General features: G+C 43.8%; 1 protein-coding gene across 1 annotated transcript in view; it reads right to left on the bottom strand.

Moving 5' to 3' along the window:
* INTS3 (integrator complex subunit 3) overlaps window positions 1-16,805 on the bottom strand; it is a 43,107-nt gene extending 26,302 nt beyond the window's left edge. The window contains exons 1-3 of the mRNA XM_049880563.1: window positions 15,873-16,805; window positions 7,725-7,808; window positions 6,847-6,930 (exon numbers count right to left, since the gene is read on the bottom strand). Coding sequence (XP_049736520.1) covers window positions 6,847-6,930; window positions 7,725-7,808; window positions 15,873-16,016 — 312 coding nt within the window. The 5' untranslated portion in view covers window positions 16,017-16,805. The remainder of the gene's footprint in view (window positions 1-6,846; window positions 6,931-7,724; window positions 7,809-15,872) is intronic.
* Between the last annotated feature and the right edge of the window lie 9,214 nt (window positions 16,806-26,019).

Raw genomic sequence — 26,019 nt, 5'->3', positions numbered from 1 at the left:
ACTGCAATTACTGGTAACTCAGTGCAGCCGAGCACCGAGAGTCTCCTATTCCTGATGCTGCCAGTTGTTTTACCAACCTCTTTGCCAGTTTGCTGACTGGCTCCGAAGAGAAGCAGATGGGCAGAAACTCAGTGGGGAATAGGTAAGAGAAGCAGAGAGTCTCAAAAGTGAAGACAGGTGGGCAGGCGGGGTTAAGGTTGCACATCTGTTCTCCTGTTGAGAGTCGTGATGTTCCATCCTCTGCCCTCACAGCCCCAACTTTCTCTCTGGAGCTACCTGCTGGTGGAAGGGCCTGGACCTAGAACTGCCAGGGCGTGGGTCCTTGAGCCTTGGTGAAGAGAGACCTTAGCAATGATTCCAGACTCTTTCCTCCTACCTCTATCTCCTGATGGTTAGAGCCTGTACAGTAGCTGAGGTCTCCAGATCAGCCTCCCCAGTTACCCCAGCATCCCAGCCAGGCTTGCTTCCAGCTGTTCAGTCCAGACATCAAGACGTAAATAAACTCAAAAAATATAAACATTTATAAGAGCCACCAAGAGGGCAGATGCAAGTCTAGAAGGTACAAATGAAACAAATTTACCCCATGCATAGTCCACGGATACTTGACCTGATTTCTCCTAAACTGAGTGCTCTTGTTCACTTGTTCACCACTAACTCCCCCCACTAAGAAATTCCAGAGAGCTGGCCCTAACTCCTTGAACGCTTCCTGCGAGGACTGACAGAGGCTCCTCAGCCCACGCATTCCACAGTAGGCTTCTAAGGTGTTCAAGGCTCGGTTTTGACTACCACCCTCCCCACCATCTCCACCTCCCATTTCTCAGCCTGTGGAGATTTGGGAACCACTGAATCCCAAATCCATCCTGAGGTTGCTATTCCAGAGACAAAATTAACTCCAAATAAACCCTTAGAGGAGAATGAAGAAAACCCAAGACACAAGGGAAAGATCCGTCCAAAGGACTAATGGACCACAACTACCACAGCCTCCACCAGACTGAGTCCAGCACAACTAGGTGGTGCCCGGCTACCACCACCGACTGCTGACAAGGATTACAATAGAGGGTCCTGGACAGATCTGGAGAAAAACGTAGAACAAAATTCTAACTCACAAAAACAAGAAGAAAAAAAGAAAAAAAAAAAAGACCAGACTTAATGGTCTGACAGAGACTGGAGACACCCCGAGAGTATGGCCCCTGGACACACTTATAGCTCAGTAATGAAGTTACTCCAGAGGTTCATTCACGCTTCAGCCAAAGATTAGACAGGCCCCTAAAACAAAATGAGACTGAACGGGCACACCAGTCCAGGGGGAAGGACAAGAAGGCAGGAGGGGACAGGAAAGCTGGTAACAGGGAACCCAATGTTAAGAAGGGGAGAGTGTTGAGACATGTTGTGGGGTTGGCAAGCAATGCCACAAAACAGTATGTGTATTAATTGTTCAATGAGAAACGAGTTTGCTCTGTAAACTTCCATCTAAAGTACAATAAAAATAAAATAAAAAATAAAAAAAACAAATAAACCCTTCAAAAAGAGCTCCCTTGCTCTGAGCTGAGGCCTAATGCCAATACCATTAGTATCAGTCGTCATGGGTAACTCCCACCTAAAACTTCTGCAAGACACAGTATCTTACAAGATAATCACCCTCTAAAGGAAAATAATCAAAACTCTAGGAAGATGTTGTTGTTGTTAGGTGCAGTCGAGTCGCTTCCGACTCATAGCGACCCCATGTACAACAGAATGAAACGCTGCCCGGTCCTGCGCCATCCTCACAATCGTTGTTATGCTTGAGCTCATTGTTACAGCCACTGTGTCAATCCACCTCATTGAGGGTCTTCCTCTTTTCCGCTGACCTGTACTCTGCCAAGCACGATGACCTTCTCCAGGGACTGATCCCTCCTGACAACATGTCCAAAGTATGTAAGATGTAGTCTCACCATCCTTGTCTCTAAGGAGCATTCTGGCCACACTTCTTCTGAGACAGATTTGTTCGTTCTTTTGGCAGTCCATGGTATATTCAATATTCTTCGCCAACACCGCAATTCAAAGGCGTCAACTCTTCTTCCGGCTTCCTTATTCATTGTCCAGCTTTCACATGCATGTGATGTGATTGAAAATACCATGGCTTGGGTCAGGCGCACCTTAGTCTTCAAGGTGACATCTTTGCTCTTCAACACCTTAAAGAGGTCCTTTGCAGCAGACTTGCCCAAAGCGATGTGTCTTTTGATTTCTTGACTGCCGCTTCCATGGCTGTTGATTGTGGATCCAAGTAAAATGAAATCCTTGACAACGTCAATCTTTTCTCCGTTTATCATGATGTTGCTTCCAGTTGTGAGGATTTTTGTTTTCTTTATGTTGAGGTGTAATCCATACTGAAGGCTGTGGTCTTTGATCTTCATTAGTAAGTGCTTCAAGTCCTCTTCACTTTCAGCAAGCAAGGGTGTGTTATCTGCATAATGCAGGTTGTTAATGAGTCTTCCTCCAATCCTGATGCCCCGTTTTTCTTCATATAGTCCAGCTTCTCGTATTATTTGTTCAGCATACAGATTAAAAAGGTATGGTGAAACAATACAACCTTGACGCACACCTTTCCTGAGTTTAAACCAATTAGTATCCCCTTGTTCTGTCCGAACAACTGCCTCTTGATCTATGTAAAGGTTCCTCATGAGCACAATTAAGTGTTCTGGAATTCCCATTGTTCGTAGTGTTATCCATAGTTTGTTATGATCCACACAGTCAAATGCCTTTGCATAGTCAATAAAACACAGGTAAACATCCTTCTGGTACTCTCTGCTTTCAGCCAGGATCCATTTGACATCCCACGTCCTCTTCTGAAATTCTGAACTGAATTTCTGGCAGTTCCCTGTCAATATACTGCTGCAGCAGTTTTTGAATGATCTTCAGCAAAATTTTGCTTGCATGTGATATTAATGATATTGTTCTATAATTTCCACATGTGGTTGGGTCACCTTTCTTGGGAATAGGCATAAATATGGATCTCTTCCAGTCAGTTGGCCAGGAAGCTGTCTTCCATATTTCTTGGTGTAGATGAGCGAGCACCTCCAGCACTGCATCTGTTTGTTGAAACATCTCAGTTGATATTCCATCAATTCCTGGAGCCTTGTTTTTTGCCAATGCCTTCAGAGCAGCTTGGACTTCTTCCTTCAGTACCATTGGTTCCTGATCATATGCCACCTCTTGAAATGGTTGAATATCGACTAATTCTTTTTGGTATAATGACTCTATGTATTCCTTCCATCTTTTTTTGATGCTTCCTGCGTCGTCTAATATTTTCCCCATGGAATCCTTCACTATTGCAACTCAAGGCTTTTTTTTTTCTTCAGTTCTTTCAGCTTGAGAAATGCTGAGTGTGTTTTTCCCTTTTGGTTTTCCATCTCCAGCTCTTTGCACATGTCATTATAATACTTTGTCTTCTTGAGAGGCCCTTTGAAATCTTCTGTTCAGTTCTTTTACTTCATCAATTCTTCCTTTTGCTTTGGCTGCTCGACACTCAAGTTTCAGAGTCTTCAACTCGGTCTTTTCTTTCTTTCCTGTCTTTTCAGTGACCTCTTGCTTTGTTCAAGGATGTTGTTCTTGATGTCATTCCACAACTCGTCTGGTCTTTGGTCATTAGTGTTCGATGCGTCAAATCTATTCTTGAGATGGTCTCTAAATTCAGGTGGGATATACTCAAGGTCATATTTTGGCTCTCGTGGACTTGCTCTGATTTTCTTCAGTTTCAGCTTGAACTTGCATATAAGCAATTGATGGTCTGTTCCACAGTCAGCCCCTGGCCTTGTTCTGACTGATGATATTGAGATTTTCCATCGTCTCTTTCCACAGATGTAGTCAATTTGATTTCTGTGTATTCCATCTGGCGAGGTCCATGTGTATAGTCACCGTTTACGTTGGTGAAAGAAAGTATTTGCAACGAAGTCGTTGGTCTTGCAAAATTCTGTCATTTGAGCTCCAGCATTGTTTCTATCACCAAGGCCATATTTTCCAACTACTGATCCTTCTTCTTTGTTTCCACCTTTCGCATTCCAATTGCCAGTAATTATCAATGCATCTTGATTGCATGTTCGATCAATTTCAGACTGCAGCAGCTGATAAAAATCTTTTATTTCTTCGTCTTTGGCCCTAGTGGTTGGTGCGTAAATTTGAATAATAGTCATATTAACTTGTCTTTCTTGTAGGCGTATGGATATTATCCCATCACCGACAGCATTGTACTTCAAGATAGATCTTGAAATGCTCTTTTTGACGATGAATGCAACACCATTCCTCTTCGAGCTGTCATTCCCAGCATAGTAGACTATGAGATTGTCCGATTCAAAATGGCCAATATCAGTCCATTTCAGCTCACTAATGCCTAGGGTATCGATGTTTATGCATTCCATTTCATTTTTGATGATTTCAAATTTTCCTAGATTCATACTTCATACATTCCAGGTTCCAATTATTAATGGATGTTTGCAGCTGTTTCTTGTCATTTTGAGTCATGCCACATCAGCAGATGAAGGTCCTGAAAGCTTTACTCCATCCACGTCATTAAGGTTGACTCTACTTTGAGGAGGCAGCTCTTCCCCAGTCATCTTCTGAGTGCCTTCCAACCTGGGGGGCTCATCTTCCAGCACTATATCAGACAATGTTCCGCTGCTATTCATAAGGTTTTCACTGGCTAATGCTTTTCAGAAGTAGACTGCCGGGTCCTTCTTCCTAGCCTGTCTTAGTCTGGAACCTCAGCTGAAACCTGTCCTCCGTGGGTGACCCTGCTGGTATCTGAATACCTGTGGCATAGCTTCCAGCATCACAGCAACACACAAGTCCCCACAGTACAACAAACTGACAGACACGTGGGGGTCTAGGAAGATACATCACTAATTCTTGTACCTTACTCTGAGCTGGCTCGAGGTCTCTGAAGGAGTCACCTGACAGTTCCTCACACCCCTAAAAATGTGTCGTCCTAATTCCCTGGCCCCGCCTCCTCTGTCTGAAAGGCCTGACCCAGGGCTCAGCCTACCAGGTTCACAGGTAGGGATTTACTTGGAAACTTTTAGCGTGTGAGCATGAATCCTGGTGTGGCTGTAAACCAGAGAGACCCAGTGCAAAATATCTCCCTTCCCCTGAGGGTCCAGGGTCCCCTCACAGGGCTGTCATAGGGCAAAAAGAAAATGCTCTAGTTCCTCGCCACATCTAGATGGCCAAACTCATGACATAATAAGCGTAGACAATACAGAGCCCTGTGGCCTTTCACTGCCAGGTCAGGGAAAGAGCTAGAAAAACCAAACGCACCCTGTCCCCTTCACTGAGGTTTACTGATTTATCCTGGCTAACTTAGACCTCACCTGAAAACACACACTTTTCAGTAGGCAAGACTAACTTGCATTGAGGTAATTAAGTGAGATTTTAATCACATTTATAAGGACCCCCACAAGAGAAAATTAAACCTCACCCCCAACCTCTCCACCCCCATATCTACTAACAATTTCTTTCCAGTAGAGGGACTGGACTGGATCTTATCACTGTTTAACACCACCAAATTGGAGACATTCATTAGTCCTCAGGGATCCTGATGATAAGTTCAGTATGAAAATAAAGTGGAAATTTAACGCAACAAGGTTCTAGCCCAGACTTGTGTGAATACTTGCTGCCCCACTGCCTACCCGCCCCCTTCCCCCAACTTCGGCTGGCATCAGAAGACCACAAACATTCCCACACCCATAAATCTCTCCCCTGAGGTTGTCCAAGCAGCTCCGCCAGGAGGCCAGAGGCATCCTATCCTTGTCCCCAGGAATGACTTTCCTCTGGTTCTCCTTGGGCAAATGGCACTGACGTCTCTGGCCTCCAGTTACCTCATTACCTCACAGGGAAACTGGGAGTGGTTTGCGGGAAGGAATAACACCACCAGCCCCACACGGATTTGTTTTGTTTGTTTCGAGAGGATTAAATGAAACCTTGTCAGAATAGAGCCTGACACAATGCTGGGCACAGAGCACTTGCTCATTATATGTTAGTTTCCCTCCACATCCTGTTGTTCAGGGAAGAGCCAATGAGAACACCGAATTCCCCCACACTGAGCTCTCCTCTGTTGGTGTCATGCAGCTAATGCCAGATATCAGACACAGACTTTTAAACCATCATGTCAAGACTAAAGGACACAGAATTGCTGGAAAGGGGAAATCTGGAGAGGCACAAGAGAGAATTTTCCTACTTTATTACAGAAAGAACAGACTCCGAGGAGATCATCCTAAATGGTGCCTTACCTCAAAGAAGGACCCTACTTAAACCATTCCAGATAAAGGAGACTGTCCTGTTTGTGAAGAATCCCCAGGCTAGCTTTCGTATCATGTTCCTCAGGCAGTCCGACTCCGCATACTCCAGCATTCTCTGCATCAGTCATTTTCCGCTAAACTGTCTAATTCCTACTTGCTGCAACGTTACGCCTGTTTTCTACATTCACCTGCCAATAATAAAACCTGCAAACTACAGGTTACTGTCTCCTGGATAAGAACTCTTATGGACTTAGTTACAGTTCTTGTCTTTTCTCTGGATTAAATTCCAACTCCTTTAGAAATGTAACACTCTTTAATTGCTTTTTCACTCTCACACTGCCTTTTCTTGCCTTTTGGCTTCATAATCTAGTCATAAAAGTCTTTAGTCAGAGAATGACCAATTCACTGTGAGGAAAAATGGGACTGTAACTCTACTCGGAGAACATGGTGACCCAGCTCTGGTCAGAAGACTTGGGGAAACGCGAGTCTCAAACTACCCCAGTTAGACTGTAAGTTCCACCACAGACTTCAGACCATATCTGAGAAGGACAGGTAAGTCTGCAGCAGGAAGTCTTACCTTCTGGGCTTGGGCAGGTTCAGTAAGGACAAGAGTGAAGAGGCCCAGGCAGATTTCCTCATGCTGGGGGGGGCCTTTGCATACCTGGGGTGTGAGCAAGGAAAAAGTAGTTGTCACTCATAGGTAGAAAGTTCAAGATAGCTTGGAACTCCTGAAGAACCTGCAAAGGGGAATCATCAACTCTGAAGTGTGCTGATTCCCTTCTCCTAAAAGTGATGGGGCATCTGTTTTGGGAAAGAGGTGGAGGGAATGCAGGCCAGGGGTGGAAAGCCAAAAGGGTGTTTTTTTAAAAAAAAAGTAAACAAAAACCTACTCCACCAACTTTACCAGACCTTAACAGCCTTCAGCAGAGACAGGGTTGCAAAGAGTCAGTCATGGAGTAAGAAGCGCATCTGACTCAAAGGCAGGAGACCAAGGCCCTTGTCCTGACTCTGTTAGAAACCAAGCCATGATCTTGGGCAAATCACTGAACCTCTGAAATTTGTAAAATGAAGACATAATAAGAAGAATATATTAATAATAAGTAATACTGAAAATTCACTATGTGCCAGGGATTACTCTAAGTTCTTTACGTGTACCATTTAAAATCCTTTCGACCACACAGGCTGATCAGGAAATGTACAAGATTCAAATATGTGAGAATAATTTGCAAAAAAAAAAAAACACTATAGAACTGTAAGTTATTTTTTAAGGGTACTGTTATTATTTAACGATGCCAAGAGCCCAAGAAATGGACTTCCACAAATAGAGAAGTTGGGGCGCCAAGGACATTTATTTCAGTCTTCTAATTCCTAGTCACTTGTTCTTTACGTCTTTTTGATCATGTCTCAGAGCTTTCAAAGAAGTAGAAAAAGATGTGAGGATAAGACTATACTCACGTAGGCATTGAGGGCATCGTTGGCCTCCCTCTCTGAGACGCCAGTAGTCATCGATGTCACAATGCTCATACACCTTTCCAATCTCTGTGACAGGGTGAGAAAAGATTAAATGTGTCACACCACCTGGCCCAAAAAAAAAGCTGAAAAAAAATTCAAAACTGATTATGCCTCTAGATGTAACTACCAATTTATTGGTAAAGTCACGACAGGGGTATAATCAATCAGCAAAATCAAGAATGCAGAAACTGGGACAGATGACCTGGTTTCTTTAACACATAAACTTCAAGGAAAAAAGGGGGAGGTAGAACCCGTACACTATAAAAGCCTTGCAATTATAGCCCACTGAATGAAATAGGAATCTATGAGCCCATACTGACAGATACATACATAATAAAGAAGGGAAAGCTCTTCCTTACAGTAAAAGGCCAACTAGTAAATGCAGAAGGAGTAACGGCAGTAACAACTGATTGAGGTAAATATCATCAATGGATGCTAAAGCCAGTAGGTGAAGATTTCACATGAAAGAGGATATTTACATTGGTTCAAAATACTTATTAATTACAAAGGGAAAATAGTAACTGTAGAAAAACCTGGAAGACATCCCCTCCAAGTGATAAAAGTTAGTATCACCAATAATGGGGCAAAAGGACACCATGTGCCTCCAATATGATGCACTGAGAAGGATACAACATCACTTCCAAAGTTTTCTTATTAACACAAACAAACAAAAGCCTTAAACTAATCATGAAGAAACTTCAGACAAACTCAAATTGCAGGATATTCTATAAAATAACAGTGAAAAGCGTTGTTGTTGCTAGGTACCACCGACTCACAGCGACCATCCTCACAATCATTGCTGTGTTTGAGGCCACTTAGAAGGGATGCTGGCAAGACTTTGTCTCACATACTTTGGACAAGTTATCAGGAGGGACCAGTCCCTGGAGGACATCATGCTTAGTAAAGCAGAGGGTCCGCAAAAAAGAGGAAGGCCCTCAGTGAGACGGATTGACACAGTGGCTGCAACAATGGGCTCAAACAATGGGTGAAAAATGTTAGGGTTATAAAATACAAAGACAGACTGAGAATCTGTTTCAAATAAAAGAACAGAGAGCATGGCAACTTAATGCAGTGAGTGATTCTGGACTACTATAACGGACATTATTGGGACAACTGATAAAATCTGAATACTCATTGCTAATGAGTTGATTCCAGCTCACAATGATCTTATAGGACAGAGTAGAACTGCCCCATAGGGTTTCCAAGGCTATAATCTTTACAGAAGGAGACTACCACATCATTCTCCCAAAGTGGCTAGTGGGTTCGAATGACTGACCTTTCGGTTAGAAGCTGAGCGCTAAACCACTGTGCCACCAGGGCTCCCTAAAATTTGAATATATACTGTAAATTAGATAGCAACATATGCTATTTAACACTGCTAAATGTTCTAATCTTGAGAGCAAAACAGTGGTCATATAAGAGAAGACCATTGTTCTAAAGTCTAAAGGGGCATAATGGCTACAACTCACTCTCAAAAGGTTAAAAATAATATGGACATAGACAGATAATGACAAAGCAAATGTGGCAAATGTTAATAATTGGTGAACCCAGATAAATACTCAGAGCATATAAGAATTCTATGTATTATTATAATTCTTCTGTAAGTTTGACATTATTTCAAAATAAAAAGTTATAAAAAAATTAGAGACACAACTGAATGCAATATGTAGGCCTTTTCTGATCACTGATTTGACGAACCCCTTATAAAAAGAATTTGAGACAATCAAAAGACAATTAACACTAAGTGTGACTATATTAAGGAATTATTGTTAATATTTTTAGGCACAATAATGGTGTTGTGGCTATGCCCCCCCCAAAAAAAGTCCTTTCACAGACATACACATGAAGTATGTACAGATGAGATGCCTTGGATTTGCTTCACAACAATCTATAGGGACTTGGGGAGGAGATAAAACAAGATTGCCATGTACTGATAAGCACTGAAGGAGGGTAACATTAACATGGGGATTATCAAACCAAAACCAAACCCAGTGCCTTCGAGTAGATTCCGACTCATAGCAACCCTATTGGACAGAGTAGAGCTGCCCCCTAGAGTTTCCAAAGAGCGCCTGGCAGATTTGAACTGCCAACCCTTTGGTTAGCAGCCGTAGCACTTAACCACTACACCACCAGGGTTCCCAGGTGCTCCTTGGAAACTCTGTGGGGCAGTTCTACTCTGTCCTATACGGTTGCTATGAGTCAGAATAGACTCGATGGCAACGGGTTATGGGGATTATACTATTCTATTTATGTTTGAAACGTCCCTGAAAAAGTCAAAAACAAACTTCAAAAACCATCAGGGTCTCTAGTCAAACTACGGTGGAGATAGCTGCATTAAAACCTCTTCAAGGCCCACAGTAGTTTCAAAGACCAACCCCACCACGGCTCAACATTCTGTGGAAATGAAATCTTAGTCACTGGTCCCTGTTTCTAAGACGCATTTGATACTAAACGTTGATAAAATATTGACAAAATGTATTACATATTAAACTCTTTATGATCACCATATAAACTACTTCCTGAGTCCTTTACAGCTTTATCTTGAGGGTTACCCCAAAAACTGTTCCAGGAAAGCCACTTCCCCATTCCCAGTGATGATGATGCTGGCAGAACAGGGACAAAGGCAGACAGGACCACAGTAAGAGAAGTTTATTAGGTTAGCTTCCACTTGACCCCAGAGGTCATCACAAAAACATCTTGTTGATAACTGGTTCTACTGCAGCATTAGGAGGGACTGGTAAATAAGGATAATGGGAAGGAAGCCTGGGAGTGAAAGACCATTACATCTCTCCTTTGTCCATCATCCTGAGGTTGCCTATGTCCATCCCTAAGGTCACACAATGGCCCAAGGGCAGAAATGAGGTTAAGGCGAGGAGCTCCCATAGCTACAAAGCTTCAGCCTGAAGTAAGCCCAAAGCCAATTGGTCTGAAGGTATTACTACGACTTCACCACCCAACATCAAGTCTGACTATACCCCACATTAGGTCAGATCAGCGTGCTTGGCCTTAATAAGCAGCACCCACGTACTTGTGAAAAGCAGCTGTGAGATCACATGAAAACCAAACTGTGACTCTCACAAGCTACCTCTGCCACAAGCTCTGAGGTCTACCATTACCTAATCTAGCTTCTATATGATAAGGGGAGAGAAAAAAAACCTCAGGCTGGATTTTCTGTTTAAATCTTATCCCTCTCCACCCAGGATATTTACCAACATCTAGAGGGGATCAGTTACTCCAGCTGCTAGGTCCAGGCTGTTCTTTCTGGGAGCTCTGGGGGGGGACCCCTGTAGAGGGAGATGGTGAACAAGCAGTAGTAGTACAGCATCCTCAAATTCTAGATATTGCTTCCTACTCCAAGAAAGACAGCCCTGCTGAATCAAGGAGATAGAGAGGCAAGAGAGGTCAAAGAGCAGCTGGCTAATGAGCAAACTGACTGACAGGAAGCATGGCAGAGAAGGGACCCTCCACCACTTGCCGGACTTAGGCTAATCTTGGGTGTTACTTAGCCTCTCTAAACCTTGGTTTTCTTATCAGAAAAATAGAGATAATACCTGTATCACAAGGTTGCTCTGAGGATTAAACAAGATAATACATATGAAAGCACCCAGCATACAGCCTCAGGAGAATTAGAATCTGTTCAACAGGGAGACCTCAGCAATTGCACAACTAAATCTATGAGGACCACGGCCTCCTTTCTGATGGCATGTCCTTAAAGAGTCCTGAAAACTAAACCCCCTACTTCAGGACATGGATAAGTCCTTCACCTGGCTGAAAAGCTTCCTCCCCTACTCACCCTCTGCAAACTTTTGCCTTCTAGGAGAGAAAAGGAAAGGATAGGACAGAGGGGGGAAGGTTTGACTGATGGATCCTGTACCAAGATCCTCATGCAAAGCTGGATACTCAGCCCTGTGGGCTGGCCAAGTCTCTGGCTGTGACCTGACACAGAGATCTTGTGCTAAGCAGGGCTTCTCAAGGCCCCTCCCTGATATTCTAAGCTCTGCTCATAGGACTGAGTCAATTCTATGGGTCACTGCCCAGTCAAGAAGAGAAGTGGCCTCTTGGAGCAGGGAGGCCCAGCAAGGGATGCAGAAGGGAGGAAGAGTCCAGAATTTGGAATGGGTGGGTAAAAGCAACGAGGAAAGACATGTGAGGGCCAGTCCTGTCCAGCCAACAGAAGTAGAGAAGATGCTGCTCTTCCCAAACTACAGAAATTACTTTTCCAAACAGGGATAGGAGAACTAACTGCAAATCATTCAGGGTGACAGAGAGACCATGACCCCTCAAAGAGGGCCACAGGAAGCCAGATCCCTACAATCGAGTAGCAGTAACTCCCTTCCCCCAGTCTCTAGAGGCCCTCAGTAAAGATCAAATCATAAATGCAGTTGCCAACATTTGCTGGCAGGAATGGCTCTCTTCAATGTAAGCCCTCCACAACAGGACCTCAGAGAGCTGAGTAAATATTTACCATCTCTAGGAGCTCCTGGGCTAATTTTACTAGTATTAAGACTATGTGACCATGTTTCCATGACAGCAACAGTAGATAGGGTGGAGGTGGGAGGCAGGGCCAGTATATACCTGACGCTGGAGACTGAAGTCAGAGGGATCCCTTTCACCTCTCAGTTTCCATTCCTTTAACCAGGTGAATATCCAGCCTGGTAGAGTGTAAATACTGCTCCCTTATGGGAAGTCAGAGGCCTTGAAGAACTAAATTCCATTGTCTTCAGAAAAGAAAGATGTGATCCAACCTACAAATCCCCAAGGACCCATATTTGTTGTTGTTGTTGTTAGATGCCATCGAGTCAATTCTGACTCATAGCGACCCAATAAGACAGAGTAGAACAGCCCCATAGGGTTTCCAAGGAGCAGCTGGTGGATTCAAACTGTGAACCTTTTGGTTAGCAGCCTGATGGCTTAACCTCTTCGCTACATATTGAGCACAGCTGGGTTCCAAGTATTCCAAACCAAGAGTCACTTGTACGTGAAATGAAGTTATTTAAGGGGAAAAAAATTAGAGATGAGTCAGCCCATCCTCTGGAGATTCCTCACGGATAGGATATGAATTATTCCTTAGGGAAAACCTATAAAGAACATCAAGAAAACAAACAAACAAAAAAAACACCTAAATTTGTTTCCATCGAGTCCATCCCAAGTCTCACCAAATGCAACCCTGAGACCTGTCTATAGCTTAAGAGGAAGTTCTGGCTTTTGCGAGCCACAGCTTCTGCCTTCACCCTAACATCAGCAGAGGAATAACCAGGAGCTGCAAAGGCTTGTGTTCTAGACTCCTCCATTTTCTAGCACTATTTTTGTCTCACTCCCGCCCCAAATCAGGATGGGGGTGGGCAATAAGAATTCTGCCTTCAAAAAGAGGAACAGGGCCAAGGAGAAGAAAGGATACACCATAGGCTCCCTAGGGTAGAAGAGTCACACTCCCTGCCTGTGATGTTCTTCACTAACGCTCCATGCTCCAGGCCTCAGAAACGCCTCTCCTAATCACAGCCAGCTATAAGGGCCTCAGTCTTTTCTCTCCCCCACCCCCTTTTTTTTCCAATCTTCCCTGTGAATGTATAACTTGGGCTCCTGCTAACCAAAAGGCTGGTGGTTCAAGTACACCTAGAGACACCTCAGAAGAGGCCTGGCGATCTACTTCAAAAAATCAGCCATTGAAAACTTTACGGAGTGGAGCGGGAACCAGGGAGGAAGGGTGGAAAGTGCTGACACATTCAGGGGTTTGCAACCAATGTCACAAAACATGCTGTGTATAAACTGTTGATTGGGAAACTAATTTGCTCTGTAAACTTTCACCTAAACCACAGTAAAATGTTCACAACACAAGAGTACAGGGAGCATGAAAACGGGAGCAAAAAGAAAACCCTATGGAACACAGTCCTACTCTGACACATAGGGGTTGCCATGAGTTGGAACTGACTTGCCAACAACTGGTTTTTGTTTTTTTTTTGGTGTGTTTTAACTCAGTCTTTAGATGATAAGGCCTTGGGGCTCCCCATTCTGTTTTCCTATCAAACTCTGCGCACATTAAGCGTATATGGTCAGGAAGCTACCTCTGTGTTCCTGGCAATGGGTAGGCCTGTGATGGGAAATAACCAAGCAGGAACAAGTAGAAATTGGTCAGTCAACACCAGGTTTTGATAACTTCTGTGTACAGAGGTCTGTGGGGATATCCAGAGGAAGAAGCCAGTAATTCTGGCCCTTAGAGACATTCTGATCTAGTGGGGATAACAGAACCACACACATGGGGGGAAAGATGGTGTGGCAAGGCTTATTGGAAAATTCAAATGCAAAGGACAGAGGGCAGAGAAGGAAAGGAGATAGGTTGAGACATTCTGGGAAAAAAATCTACACCATGAAAATGATCAGAAAAAAAAAAAAAGAGGTCCTCCCTTCCCCTCCTCCCTGGAAACAGTTAAAGTTCACTCTCAGGCAGTTAAAAAAAAGCCAGAAAATAAATGTTTCCTCTCTTTTGTGGTCCCTCCTGTGTTTACTCACACATCACAGCTCAGAGGAACAGGATGCGATTCTACCCTGGTGGTACAGTTCAGAGCACTGGCACAACGACCCCTTTAGGGTGGGGAATGAACAGGTTTTCATCCATCCATCAGGTCTTTTCCCCTCCATCCAAACTGACCAAAGGCAGTTAGTCAACTACTGACTTCCCACAACTCTAGAATTCCAGTGCTAGAACACTATTCCACACCAGTTACCCCTGAGTCGATTCCAACTCATGTGACAGGACTCAATAAATACTTTCATGATGACAGTGGTCACTTCTTAAAAAGTGGGCAATTCAAACTGCCAGGCAATCCTGAAGTCATTTTCATTTGTTTTGGGAATCCATTATTTTCAGAAGCATTGCTCATGTTCCTAATTATATCTACCATAGCTGATAAAAACGACAGCAAAAACCAAATGAATCTAAACGCACTATTGGGGGAAAGCACGATGGCAACCAGTCTGTGAGCAGACACTGGCTGGTGAATAATCCACAAAGTTGGTACCCAGCCACCTCTTGACTCACAATCCTTCCCAAAGCTCATGTTTGTATGTATGTTCTGCCATCTTGTATCTGACCCGACATTTTTCAAAGCTAAAATACAGATTTTATCTGCCTACTCACCCACTAACAACTGATAAAGGGCAGTTACAAAGTTAGAGGTAGGGAAGAGGCCAGTGAATGCCAGGATCCATTAGTTTACTCATCCTATTCCTGGATAACCAAGAGTTGAATGTATTTGGCCAAAAGGCCTAGTTCGGGGTCTCATATTCCTATGTCTCCTCATGTAGAAGCGAAAAGAAATACCTAATCAATTCTGGGTTGCCAGGGACAGGGGCAAGAGGAAAAGTAGGGCTGGGACAGGGAAGGGTCAACTGTCAGGCCTTCCAAAGTCCCCATTCAGGCCCATGGTATTGCCTCACTCCACCCTTTCTCAGAACCTATGCCTCTCCTTTATGCGTGTGCTATCTGGTTCTGAAGGGGAATCCCCTGGGTCACACTCACCCCCTCAACACACTATAGTGGTTGATGCTACCAAACTAAACACTATGCATTTTTCTCTAAGTCATTAGAGTGCGCAGATGACATCACTGGCAATCAACTGTGTTTATACACATTCAATGATATCATCCATCTAATGGGAGGGTCCAAGGTCTGGTGCAAGCTCCTATCAGTCCCCACACACCAACAGAGTCTCCTACTCCGTCCCACATACATCGTTGTCAACTCAATACATTATGGCCTAAGTCTGAAAAGGGGTTGACATTAAGAATAGCTGTGGCGTGTTACGTGGAAAGGGATGTCAAAAAATAAATTCGGTAAATCTAGGTGTTGTGTGTGTCCCTTCCTTGTCAACACCCCCAACCCATTTTAACACTGGTGGCTGCTGTTACTATGACAATCTGTCCAGGAAGTTGGCCCGCACGTCTTCCTTCAGGAGCAGGAAGTCTGGAGCAGTGTTTATGCTGCCTTAGAAAAAACTTAAAGGCCTCCTCCCCACCACCCACCCCGCCCAGTATCCGTTCCAGTATCCCTCCTCAACCCAATTTCTTACTCCCTTCCCCACCCCCCACACCTACCTCCTCTAACTCATCCTTGGCATCCAAACTGGTTGAAAGTAGCAGCCTCCCCCCTCCTGGGGCTCCTGTTCCCGCTCCTCCTCCACCTCCCGCTGCTACCGAAGCAGCTGGTGCTGCTGCCCCTTTTCCCTTCTGTAACTCCATGGCTGCAGCCAGGAGACGGGGAAAGGCCAGGGAGTGGATGGGTGGGAAGGAGGTCCTAGAAATGAGGAACTCTGGGCTGCCAGAGGCAGGGGACAAGGGTAACAAGTGGGGTAGGGAAGGTAAAGAGCCCCTGTCCACTCCGCCCCTCCCTCCTCTCCAAAAGGCCGCTCCTAGGAGGGGAAGAAGAGGCACGGCCCTCTAGGTCCTGCCTCTGGAGTGGCAATGCTGAAGGAAAGCCGTTAGTTCTTGCTCCTAATTATTCGGGGTAAAGGATCTATGCCCCTAGCGGAGGGGTAGCCGAGGCTTCCGCCCCTGAAGGATTAGACGGGGAGCCCTTTCTGGCTTCTGACCCTGAGAGAAGGAAGATCCTAAGTTTCTGCCTCAAGAGGTGGGGGATAAAGATGAGTCCTGCCCCTTAAGCAGAGGGTAGGAAACCTTCCTGGCTGCTGCCCCCAAGGGTTGGGAAGCAAGGTTCCTTTGGATCCGGCCCCTAGGGGATAAGGATGGGGCAGTAAGCGCTATAGGAGGGCACGGAGGACCGGCTTCTCCCTGCACCACACAGAGGCGGCCATGGTGGAAGGGCGGGGGGTGGGAAGGCTGAGGGCGACGGCGGGGGAGGGGGAGGAATCGTCGCGGCTCGCGCCGGAACTGAGCCGTCGCTGTCCCAGGCCTCCGCCAATAGCCGCTTCCGCAGTGGCTCTGAGTCTCGAAGGAGTAAGCCGACGACAGCGGACTGCCCTTTTCCTCGGCTGCCAATTGGATTGAGAAGAGAACCTGGTCGGATAGATAACCAAAATACCCAATTGCATCTCTCTCTTCTTCTTCTGGGAGGGGCGGGACGGGACAACTGCTCCAGGAGGTGGGGTGGGAGTGCGAGACGATCAGGAAGTAGAGAGGCTGCGCCTGCGTGCATTGACGCACATGCGCGGTGCCAGCGTCCGATCTCTTTTCCTCACTTCTTGATCTTGGAAAGATACGTTGGCTTGGGGCACGAACTCTTTCCACCAGTTCACTGTACCCTCGTGGCTTTGGGAGACACTAAGCTTAGACATGGTTTGATAGTGCAGGGAGAAGGGGCGCATCTCCAATTAAGCAGTACCAGGGCAAGGGCCATCAGATGGTGGCTAGTCAGCCTCCAGAACTCAGAATATATCACATGCAAGTGCGCGCACTCACACAATCTCAGTTACCAATGAAACGTTGCAAAGAATGTGGTCCTTCAGACACTCAACTGTACGAGACCAAACGGTCAACATTTACACAAAAGCAAAGATGAGAAGGCAAGGTGGGGTAGGGAAACTGGGTGGATGGAAATGGGGCAGGCAAGGTGGAAATGGTGAAAGTGCTGACACATAAAGGGGACTGTAACAATTGTCACAGAACAATTTGTGCATGAGTTTTTGAATGAGAATCTAATTTGCTGTGTAAGCTTTCACCTAAAACAAAAAAATACTCAAAATAATTTAAAAAAATAAAAAAGATTGCCTTACATGGCTCCAAAGAAAGATCAGATTTTGCTATTGTCAACATCTGTTTTTAAAAAATAACCCTAGTTACTGAAATTTCTGTAAAATAGGGACAAGGGCTACCTCTCAGATTTGAGAGGATTATGTGAACTTATGGGTGTGAAATCACTTTTTAAGCTGTAAAACACTGTACAAATATTAAAATTATCACTACTCTACAGGTGGCCCTATTTATTTTTAAGCTTGTAATGGCTTAACATCTAAACAATATATACAGCACTTTTATTGAAATGATTGGGTGCTTTCGCTCAATTACTCCTTTGTCAGATCAATTTGCTGTAAAACCTTAGGCGAGTCATTATGCCTTTCTGTATATTAATTATCTTATCTGTAAAATAAGAAATGGGGTGGCTAATCTCAAAATACCCTTTCAGTTTTGAAAGTCTATACTATTGGGTATCCTTTGGATTCCTTCTAAGTACAAAGCACTGAATTAGCCATTGAAGAATACAAATTAAATAATTACAATTGCATTACTATGTGTCAATGGAAACATAAACATATAAACCGGTTACTCTGGAGTCGATTCCAACTCATAGTGACTGTATAGAACAGAGTAGAATTGCCCCATATGGCTTCCAAGGAGTGCGTAGTACATTCGAACTGCTCAACTTTTTGGTTAGCAGCCGTAGCTCTTAACCACTACGCCACCACGGTTTCCATGAATATATAGTAGGTGGAAAAAGAAAAGCAAAGTGTAGAACACTGTGTCTGGTATGCTCCCATTTGTGTGTGCGTTTCTATAAATTGGAGCTGGGGAAAGATATAAGGATATTTGCAAATACATTGACCATCTCTGGAAGCATATACAATGTTATCCTGTAACTTTTGTTGTCTGGGGATGGACTGGGTGGCTAAGAGACAGGGGTAGGAGACAGACTTACTTTTACTGTATATGCTTTGACAGTTTTTGAATTAAGTGCCATGTGAACGTAAAAAAAAAAAAAAAAAAAAACCAAACCAAACCTGTTGCCATCAAGTCAATTCCAACTCATAGCGACCCTATAGGACAGAGTTGAACTGCCCCATAGGGTTTCCAAGGAGCGGCTGGTGGATTTTGGTTAGCAGCTGAACTCTTAACCACTACACCACCAGGGCTCACATAAATGTGGTGCCTATTAAAAAACAAGAAACAACTCTGAATTAAAAAAAATTAATAATAATAGGAATAAATACTTCCCTATTCTCCAATAGCTTACATTTGGTCATGAAGTAAGCTATAGTTCTTCTTGTATATGTATTAATAAAGTGACAGTTTACATTTATCAAGGGTTTGCTATATGCCAGGCACCACTCCAAAAACTTTGTATGTTTTAATTCATTTAACCCTCGAGTTAAGTATTATTGTCTCCCTCACTTTACAGATGATGAAACTGAGGCCCAGAGAAGCTGAATAATTTTTCCAGGTTAATGGGTTAGGAAATGTCAGAGCCAGGATCTGAACCCAAAAGATCTGGTCTCAGGGCCTGCATACCTTACCCTGTGTCATACTGCCTTTTTGTTAATGCAAAGCAGAAAATGGTGTGGTAATTTGGAAATGTTCAACTCTTTGTAATTTTTTTAACTTACTACAGTGAATATGTATTTCTTTTCTAATGACAAAAAAATCCAATAAAGTCAGGAACAAAATAAGAGTTATAGATAAATGAAAACATTTTTTTGCTGTAATAAACTCCAAAAAGCTGATACCTTTCTCTAACTCAAAGCACCTAGTTCTGTAACCTAACACATGTGAAATCTTAAATAATCTAATAAATTATAATTCAAATATGTAGGTATTTGAGAATGATTTATGCATTAGTAGAAAGGTTTCAGGAAGTTCTATTTTGTCCCCCAAATTGTAAATCTGTGCCAGTATCAGCATTTGCCCCCCAGCGAACCAGCGCAACCCAATTCTGTTGTACATAGGGTTGCTATTGAGTCAGAACTGACCCGACAGCACCTTACAACAACAACAACCCAGTGCAGAAGTTTGTTGCTTTGGACACTTGTCCCTTTTTCTCCCTAATTCAATTAGTCACTAAAGGCCTCTTGATTTTTTCTTAGAAATATCTCTGGAATTTGTTCCTTCCATTCTGGCCAATATCGTAGGTAGATAGATAGGTAAGATGGGTAGGTAGGTAGATAGATGTATATATGTGTATGTATCTCCTTAGGTAATGACCTCTCTGTTTCCATTCTCTCCTCTTCCAATCTACTCAGGATCATGTCACTTCTCCAATCTTCCTAAACTACCCTCTCTGACTCCTCTTAAATTCTCCAAAATCTTCCGTAATCTTACCTGATTCCACCCCTACCTAATCAACATATTTTCCCATGACTTATTTTTAATTTCTGTAATAAAAAGATTTTATAATATGAACTTGTTATAACAATTCAAACACTGTAGAGATGTGTCATTAATGTACAAATGAACCCCCTTCTTTGCCCCTGAACCTGTTCCCACCTGGGTGATGTGTGGAACAAAGGATCTTCCTTAGTCAAAATCCACCCTGCCTAGAAGGCAACTGGGGTTACAAATAGCCAGGTTTTTGGGGGGTAGGTTACAGTTATCATCAATAAGAATAATAAGATCCTAGAATCAAGAAAAATGAAACGAACAAACAAAAAAGGACTCCCAATGCTGCAGAAAGTTCCTTCATCACGGACAGAACAACCAACACCCATCGACCTTGAGTGAGTTTTGAGTTGTGACAATAGAGGAATCTCCCTAACTCAGTATGATGAATTAGTGAAAAGGATTAGGGTTAGTGAAAGGATTAGGACATAAAAATCAACATAGGATTAGAGAACACAAAAATCAATAATAAAAAGACAGATAATCCAACTGAAAAATAGACAAAAGACTTAAGCTAACATTTCACCAGAGAAGACATCCAAGTGATGAACATATGAAAAGGTGGTTAACATTATCAGTCATTGGGGTAATACTATTAAAACTATTAACGAGATAACCACCATTTGGCAAAAATCAGTAATAATTGATTCAGACAAGAATCAGATAAGCCCAAATTGAGGGACATTCTACAAGATAACAACCCTTCAAAAATGTTAAGGTCGTAAAAGACAAAGACATCAGATTAAAGGATACTAAAGAGACATGACAACATGCAAGATCCTGTACTGGATCTTGAACTGAAAAAAATCTTCGGTATAATGTACATTTTGGGAAACTGGAAAAATTTGAATATATACTACAGATTACAAAAAAAACCCACAAAAACTGTTGCCATTGAGTCGATTAGATAGCAATAAATTTCCTGATTTTGATCACTGAATAGTGGTTGTGTTCTTCAGGAAATACACACTGAAGCATTTAGGGCTGAAAGGGCATCATGGCTGCAAGTTACTTTCAAATAGTATATATAGTATTTATAATTCATGTTGGAATGATGTTTACCAAATGTTAACTGACTATTTTAATGGTAGAATTATAAATGATTTCTAATATCTTCTCTGGACTTCTTTGTATGTGTTTCATTCCTAGGAAACAATAAGATCATTAGTTGTTGGAGTTTTTTTTTTGTTTTGTTTTCAAAAGACTATTTGATACATCTGGTCTCCAAAGTGCCAATTCAACTACTGAACTGCCTCTACCTTTGTTTGCTTCCTCTTTCAACTATCACACAAGAGGATTTAGTTCACCCTTAGCTTCACAGTTCACATAAAAACTCAGCTCCAAGCTTGGCAAAACACAAAACCGTCCATCCAACAGAATGCATCTCCCTTAAACCAAATCCATTGCTGTCCAGTTGATTCCAACTCATAGCAACCCTATAGAACTGCCCCATAAGCTGTCCAAGGAGCAGCTGGTGGATTCAAACTGCTGACCTTTTGGTTAGAAGCTGAGCTCTTAACCACTGTGCCACCAGGGCTCCTACATCTCCTGTGGAAGGTAGTTTAAGGGGTAAACCCCCTTTTCCACAAATAAAATGATTTTCTGAAAAGGAATTCTAATGATTGAAATTGTCTCCATCTTCTTATGTCATGGAAAATATTCTATTACAGGAGTTCAAAAATAGAATGGTCTCAGCTCCAATAGAACTTGGAAAATTTTCCAATAGAACATAGAAGATTACAGAAATTTTAAAGAGAGTTTCTTCCCTGGATAGGTAGTTGGACTGCATAACCTCTGCTTTTTCTCCTATCATTTTTTTTCTTACACTTTTTAGATCTTACTAGCACCTCTCATTGAGGAGGTCAATCATGTGCTGCTTTTCATTTCCAACTGTTCTCTGGGAGCCTAGTTTCTCCATTTAATTAGATTGAAGGTTCTTAGACAGGGACTGCTTATATCTGTTGTTAGGTGCCATTGAATCGGTTCCGATTCATAGTGACCCTAGGTACGACCGGAAGAAACACTGCCCCAATCCTGCACCATCCTCACAATCATTGCTATGCTTGAGACCATTGTTGCAGCCACTGTGTCCATCCATCTTTTCCAGGGACTTCCTCTTTTTTGCTGACCCTCCACTTTACCAAGCATGTTGTCCTTCTCCAGGGACTGATCTCTTCTGATAACATGTCCAAAGTATGTGAGATGAAGTCTCACTATCCTTGCTTCTAAGGAACATCCTGGTCGTACTTCTTCCAAGACAGATTTATTCGTTCTTCTGGCAGTTCACGGTATATTCAATATTCTTTGCCAACACCGTTATACAAAGGCATCAATTTTTCGGTCTTCTTTATTCTCTTATATGTAGCACTATGCTTTGCGTATTGTAGGCTCTTAATAATAACAGCAAACACTTTTCCAGTTCTTACTACCTACCAATGACTGTTCTAAGCACATAACAGGAACTAACTCACGTAACCATTAAAACAACCCTATGAGGTAGATATTAATTATAATCGATTTCTTGTTATAGAGTGGAAAATTGAGGCATAGAGAAGTTAAGGTTAAATGGATTATGAGACTAGAGCTTGGATTTGAATCGAGGCAGGCTGTCTCCAGAGTCCAGCCTCTTAACCAACATCACACCACCTCTCACTTGATTGTTGCTATTTTTAGTTGGTGTGAAGTCGACCCCTGGCTCATGGCGACCCCATCATGCTTGGTCCTGCATCATCCTCATTATCTATCGGGGACTGGACTATTGTGATCCATAAGGTTTTCCTTGGCTGATTTTCAGAAGTAGATTGCCTAAACCATCTTAGTCTGAAAGCTCCACTGAAACCTGTTCAACATTATAGCAACACCCAAGCCACAACTGACAGATGGGTGGTGTATGAGTTGCACTGGCCAGGAATCGAACCCAGGTCTAGAGGTTTGTAATTACTTCAGTTTTGAACAATTACACATGGTAATTGACCCACATGGTAACTAGGCCTAGTTCTTGCTTGCTGGGAGTTTGATAGCTAAGAAAAACAGACTTGATCATAGGACATACTGACAGTCGAGGTATATCATATGCAGTACACATTTGGAAACCAAAGGCAGTGAATGATACTAGGGTAGTTACATCAAGCCCAGAGGGGTACCACAGTGATTAACAGATGTATTTGTATTATGGATTGAATTGTGTCCCCCCAAAAGACATGTTAGAGTCCTAACTCTAATACCTGTGAATGTGACTCTGTTTGGAAATAGGGTCTTTGAAGATATTACCAGTTAGGTTAACATTAGCTCATGCTGGGTTAGGGTGGGTACTAATCCTATATGACTGATGTCCTTGTAAAAGAGAAGATACACAGAGAAAGGGAGACAGAGAAAGGATGCTGCCACAGTTGCAAGCCAAGGAACACCTGGAGGTACCAGAAGCTAGGAGAGAGGCATGGAACAGTTTCTCAGAAGGAATCAACACAGCCAATACCCTGATTTGGACGTCTAGCCTCTAGAAATGGGAGACAATGAATTTCTATTATTATAAGCCACCCATTTTGTGGTATGTGTCATGGCAGTCCCAGAAAATGAATACAACTTTGTTAAGGAATCTTTTCTTTGGAAAGATTCCAGCCCAACCATTCACACTCATAGGTAAGATGTATGTGATGTGGAACTGGGTAGGTGGGGTGTTCTATCTGGACCCCCTTCTGCTTCTCTAAGCCTTGGGTTAGCACTACAGTCAAGCAGATTCCTGGCCCTAGCTCCCCTTTTTCTGGTAAAATGGGGTCTGGGAGCAGGCTCAGGGTATGGCCTCTTCCCCTTCCCAAGCATCTTTGCCTCTGCTTTTGCAACACCCAATTCATCTGCATCCCAACCCTTCATCTTGGTGGTAAACACCTCTCCTGGAATCTTACTTGGGTTCCAAATCAATGAGATTAAATCTCCCTGGGCAGGATCAGGTAGTTGTTATGGTTTACTTTTATATTTTCATAACTCTTGCAATTTAATTAAAAACTGACCTTCAGTCTGCAAAACCAGCCTCTGTTGCTAATTAGATTCCATGAATCTGTCCTGAAAGGTATAAATCATTAAAAAAAATAATTATTCCTAAATGTCCTGCCATGATAAATTACCCAAACCCTTTGACGTAGAGAAAAGAGGGGGCGGGGAGGAAATATTTGTCTTCTTCTGTAAGCTTTATTTTTTTCCAGGCCCCGGCCTTGTGGAGGGCTGGTTGGGCTGAAGTTCCCTCTGCACACTGCCTACAGTGGACCCTCCTACCTACAGCTGGACATTAGCGAGGTCCTCCTACCCACAGCTGAGCTGTCTCTGGGCTGGCCCTTCTTCCAAGGGTGTCACGTGCACTGATGAGATAACATATGTGAAAGCCTTCGTCAATTGCAAGGCACAAATGAATGCCAACTATTACTGTTGTTGTTCTTATCATACTCCAGGGAAACCCAAGTGCCCCCCATTCCTCCCAAACCTTCTTAGCAGGAGAACACTGAGGCTAGACTGCCCCTCCCTTATGGGTGGAGGTTCCTGCCACAAATTGGTCTCTCCTGCTTGGGAGAGGGGTGTTATTGCTACCTTCAGACACCACCACCACCCATCCTCGGTAATGGCTTTCCCAGTTCTTCCTGGCTTCAGGAGCCTTCCTCCGGAAGGAAATCTCCTCAGTTCCAGTGAAAGTTCTCGAGCTGCTGAAATGAGCGCCTCCTTGGGCCTCTTCATGCCCACCCCCCAATCCCCTCCCCTCCTAGTGCCCGCAGTGGAGCCAGGCTGCCCCGGAAGGATCTGACCGGCAATTTCCTAGAATTGTCTTGCTGGAGCTCCTCAGTCGTCCAGCTCCCCATCCCCCTTCCCCACCTCATCTCTTAGTCTCCCCTCCCCAAAGCCCCAGTCCCTTGAGGTATCCCAGCTCCCATTCTGATCTAGCTTCTTAGGCCCCCACAGTTCTCTTCCTCCTACCCACTCTCTTCTGGGGTTACTACCCCTGAGAGGTGGAACTGGGGCTTGGGAGTCAACATGGCCACTAGGGCCCACCAGAAAGTTGAGCGTACTGTGGTTGCCAGGACAACCATCCCTCTGTAAGGCCTTTCCAGTGTTATTCAACCCCAGCATGGCAGGTAAGAAGGACTTCACTGATGTAAGCCCTTTCACAATAAATCCAATCTGACTGGGGCCAAAAGGGGGAAGCATCAAGAAGAGTCACAGGCAGAAGGGGGAGTATCCTCAAATCACCACTTGAGCATCAGGGAGCTCTGCCCTGAAGCTAGACCTCCAAGCTCCCCATAACCCACCCCTACCTCTAGGCATGGACTCCAGGGAGAGGCCTGGGGAGATGGGGGAGGGGATCTGTCTACACTTGATGAATGGTACTAAAGAAATGTCTGGCACTTTCCTTCCCCATGGGGGAAGTGAAGCTACAGCCACCTCTCCCCCGCATTCCTGCCTGCTGAGGAAGGGGGTGGGGTAGGTGGCCAGAGCAGGGAAAGTAGGGCCCTTAGCCCAGCTGAGAAGCATTTTGCAAGCTATCATTCATGTTCCTCCACGCTGGCATGAGGAATGGAGGGGCAGGTGGGCAATCCCCAGACCTCAACCAAGTTTGTGCCCTCCAGTGTCTGGGTCAGAGTCTTGACAAAGGGTGAAGAGGGATCCATAAGTCACCCCCTCCCTGCCCTCCTGGCTCCCAGGCCTCCTGGCACAAGGGTTGCTGGAACTCTCCACTCCCTCCACACTGTTTATATTCCTACTACATGCCAGACATTGGGTAACATAGCGGTTCTCAAAGTACGTCCACAGACCCCTTGGGGTCCCCAAGACTTTTTCAGGGGATCTGTGAGGTCAAAAGATTTTTATAATAATATAACATGTTCTGGCTGCAACAATGAGCTCAAATATATCTACTATTGTGAGGATGGCACAGGACCAAGCAACATTTTCTTCTGTTATACACAGAGTCGCTATGAGTCAGAACTGACTCAATGGCACCTAACAACAACAACTAATACATTACTTACCCTTTTTTACTGGGTTGACGTTTGCGCTAATGGCGGCACCAAAGTAGTCATTGTATTCATCACTACCATACAGTAGTATGTCAGTAAACAACCAAACAAAAAAGTTTCTTTTATGAATGTCCTTGATA

The sequence above is a fragment of the Elephas maximus genome, chromosome 3 (assembly GCF_024166365.1).
Source record: "Elephas maximus indicus isolate mEleMax1 chromosome 3, mEleMax1 primary haplotype, whole genome shotgun sequence".
Classification (NCBI taxonomy): domain Eukaryota; kingdom Metazoa; phylum Chordata; class Mammalia; order Proboscidea; family Elephantidae; genus Elephas; species Elephas maximus.
The sequence above is the reverse complement of the archived record's forward strand: the minus strand, read 5'-3'. Positions and strand labels throughout refer to the sequence as shown.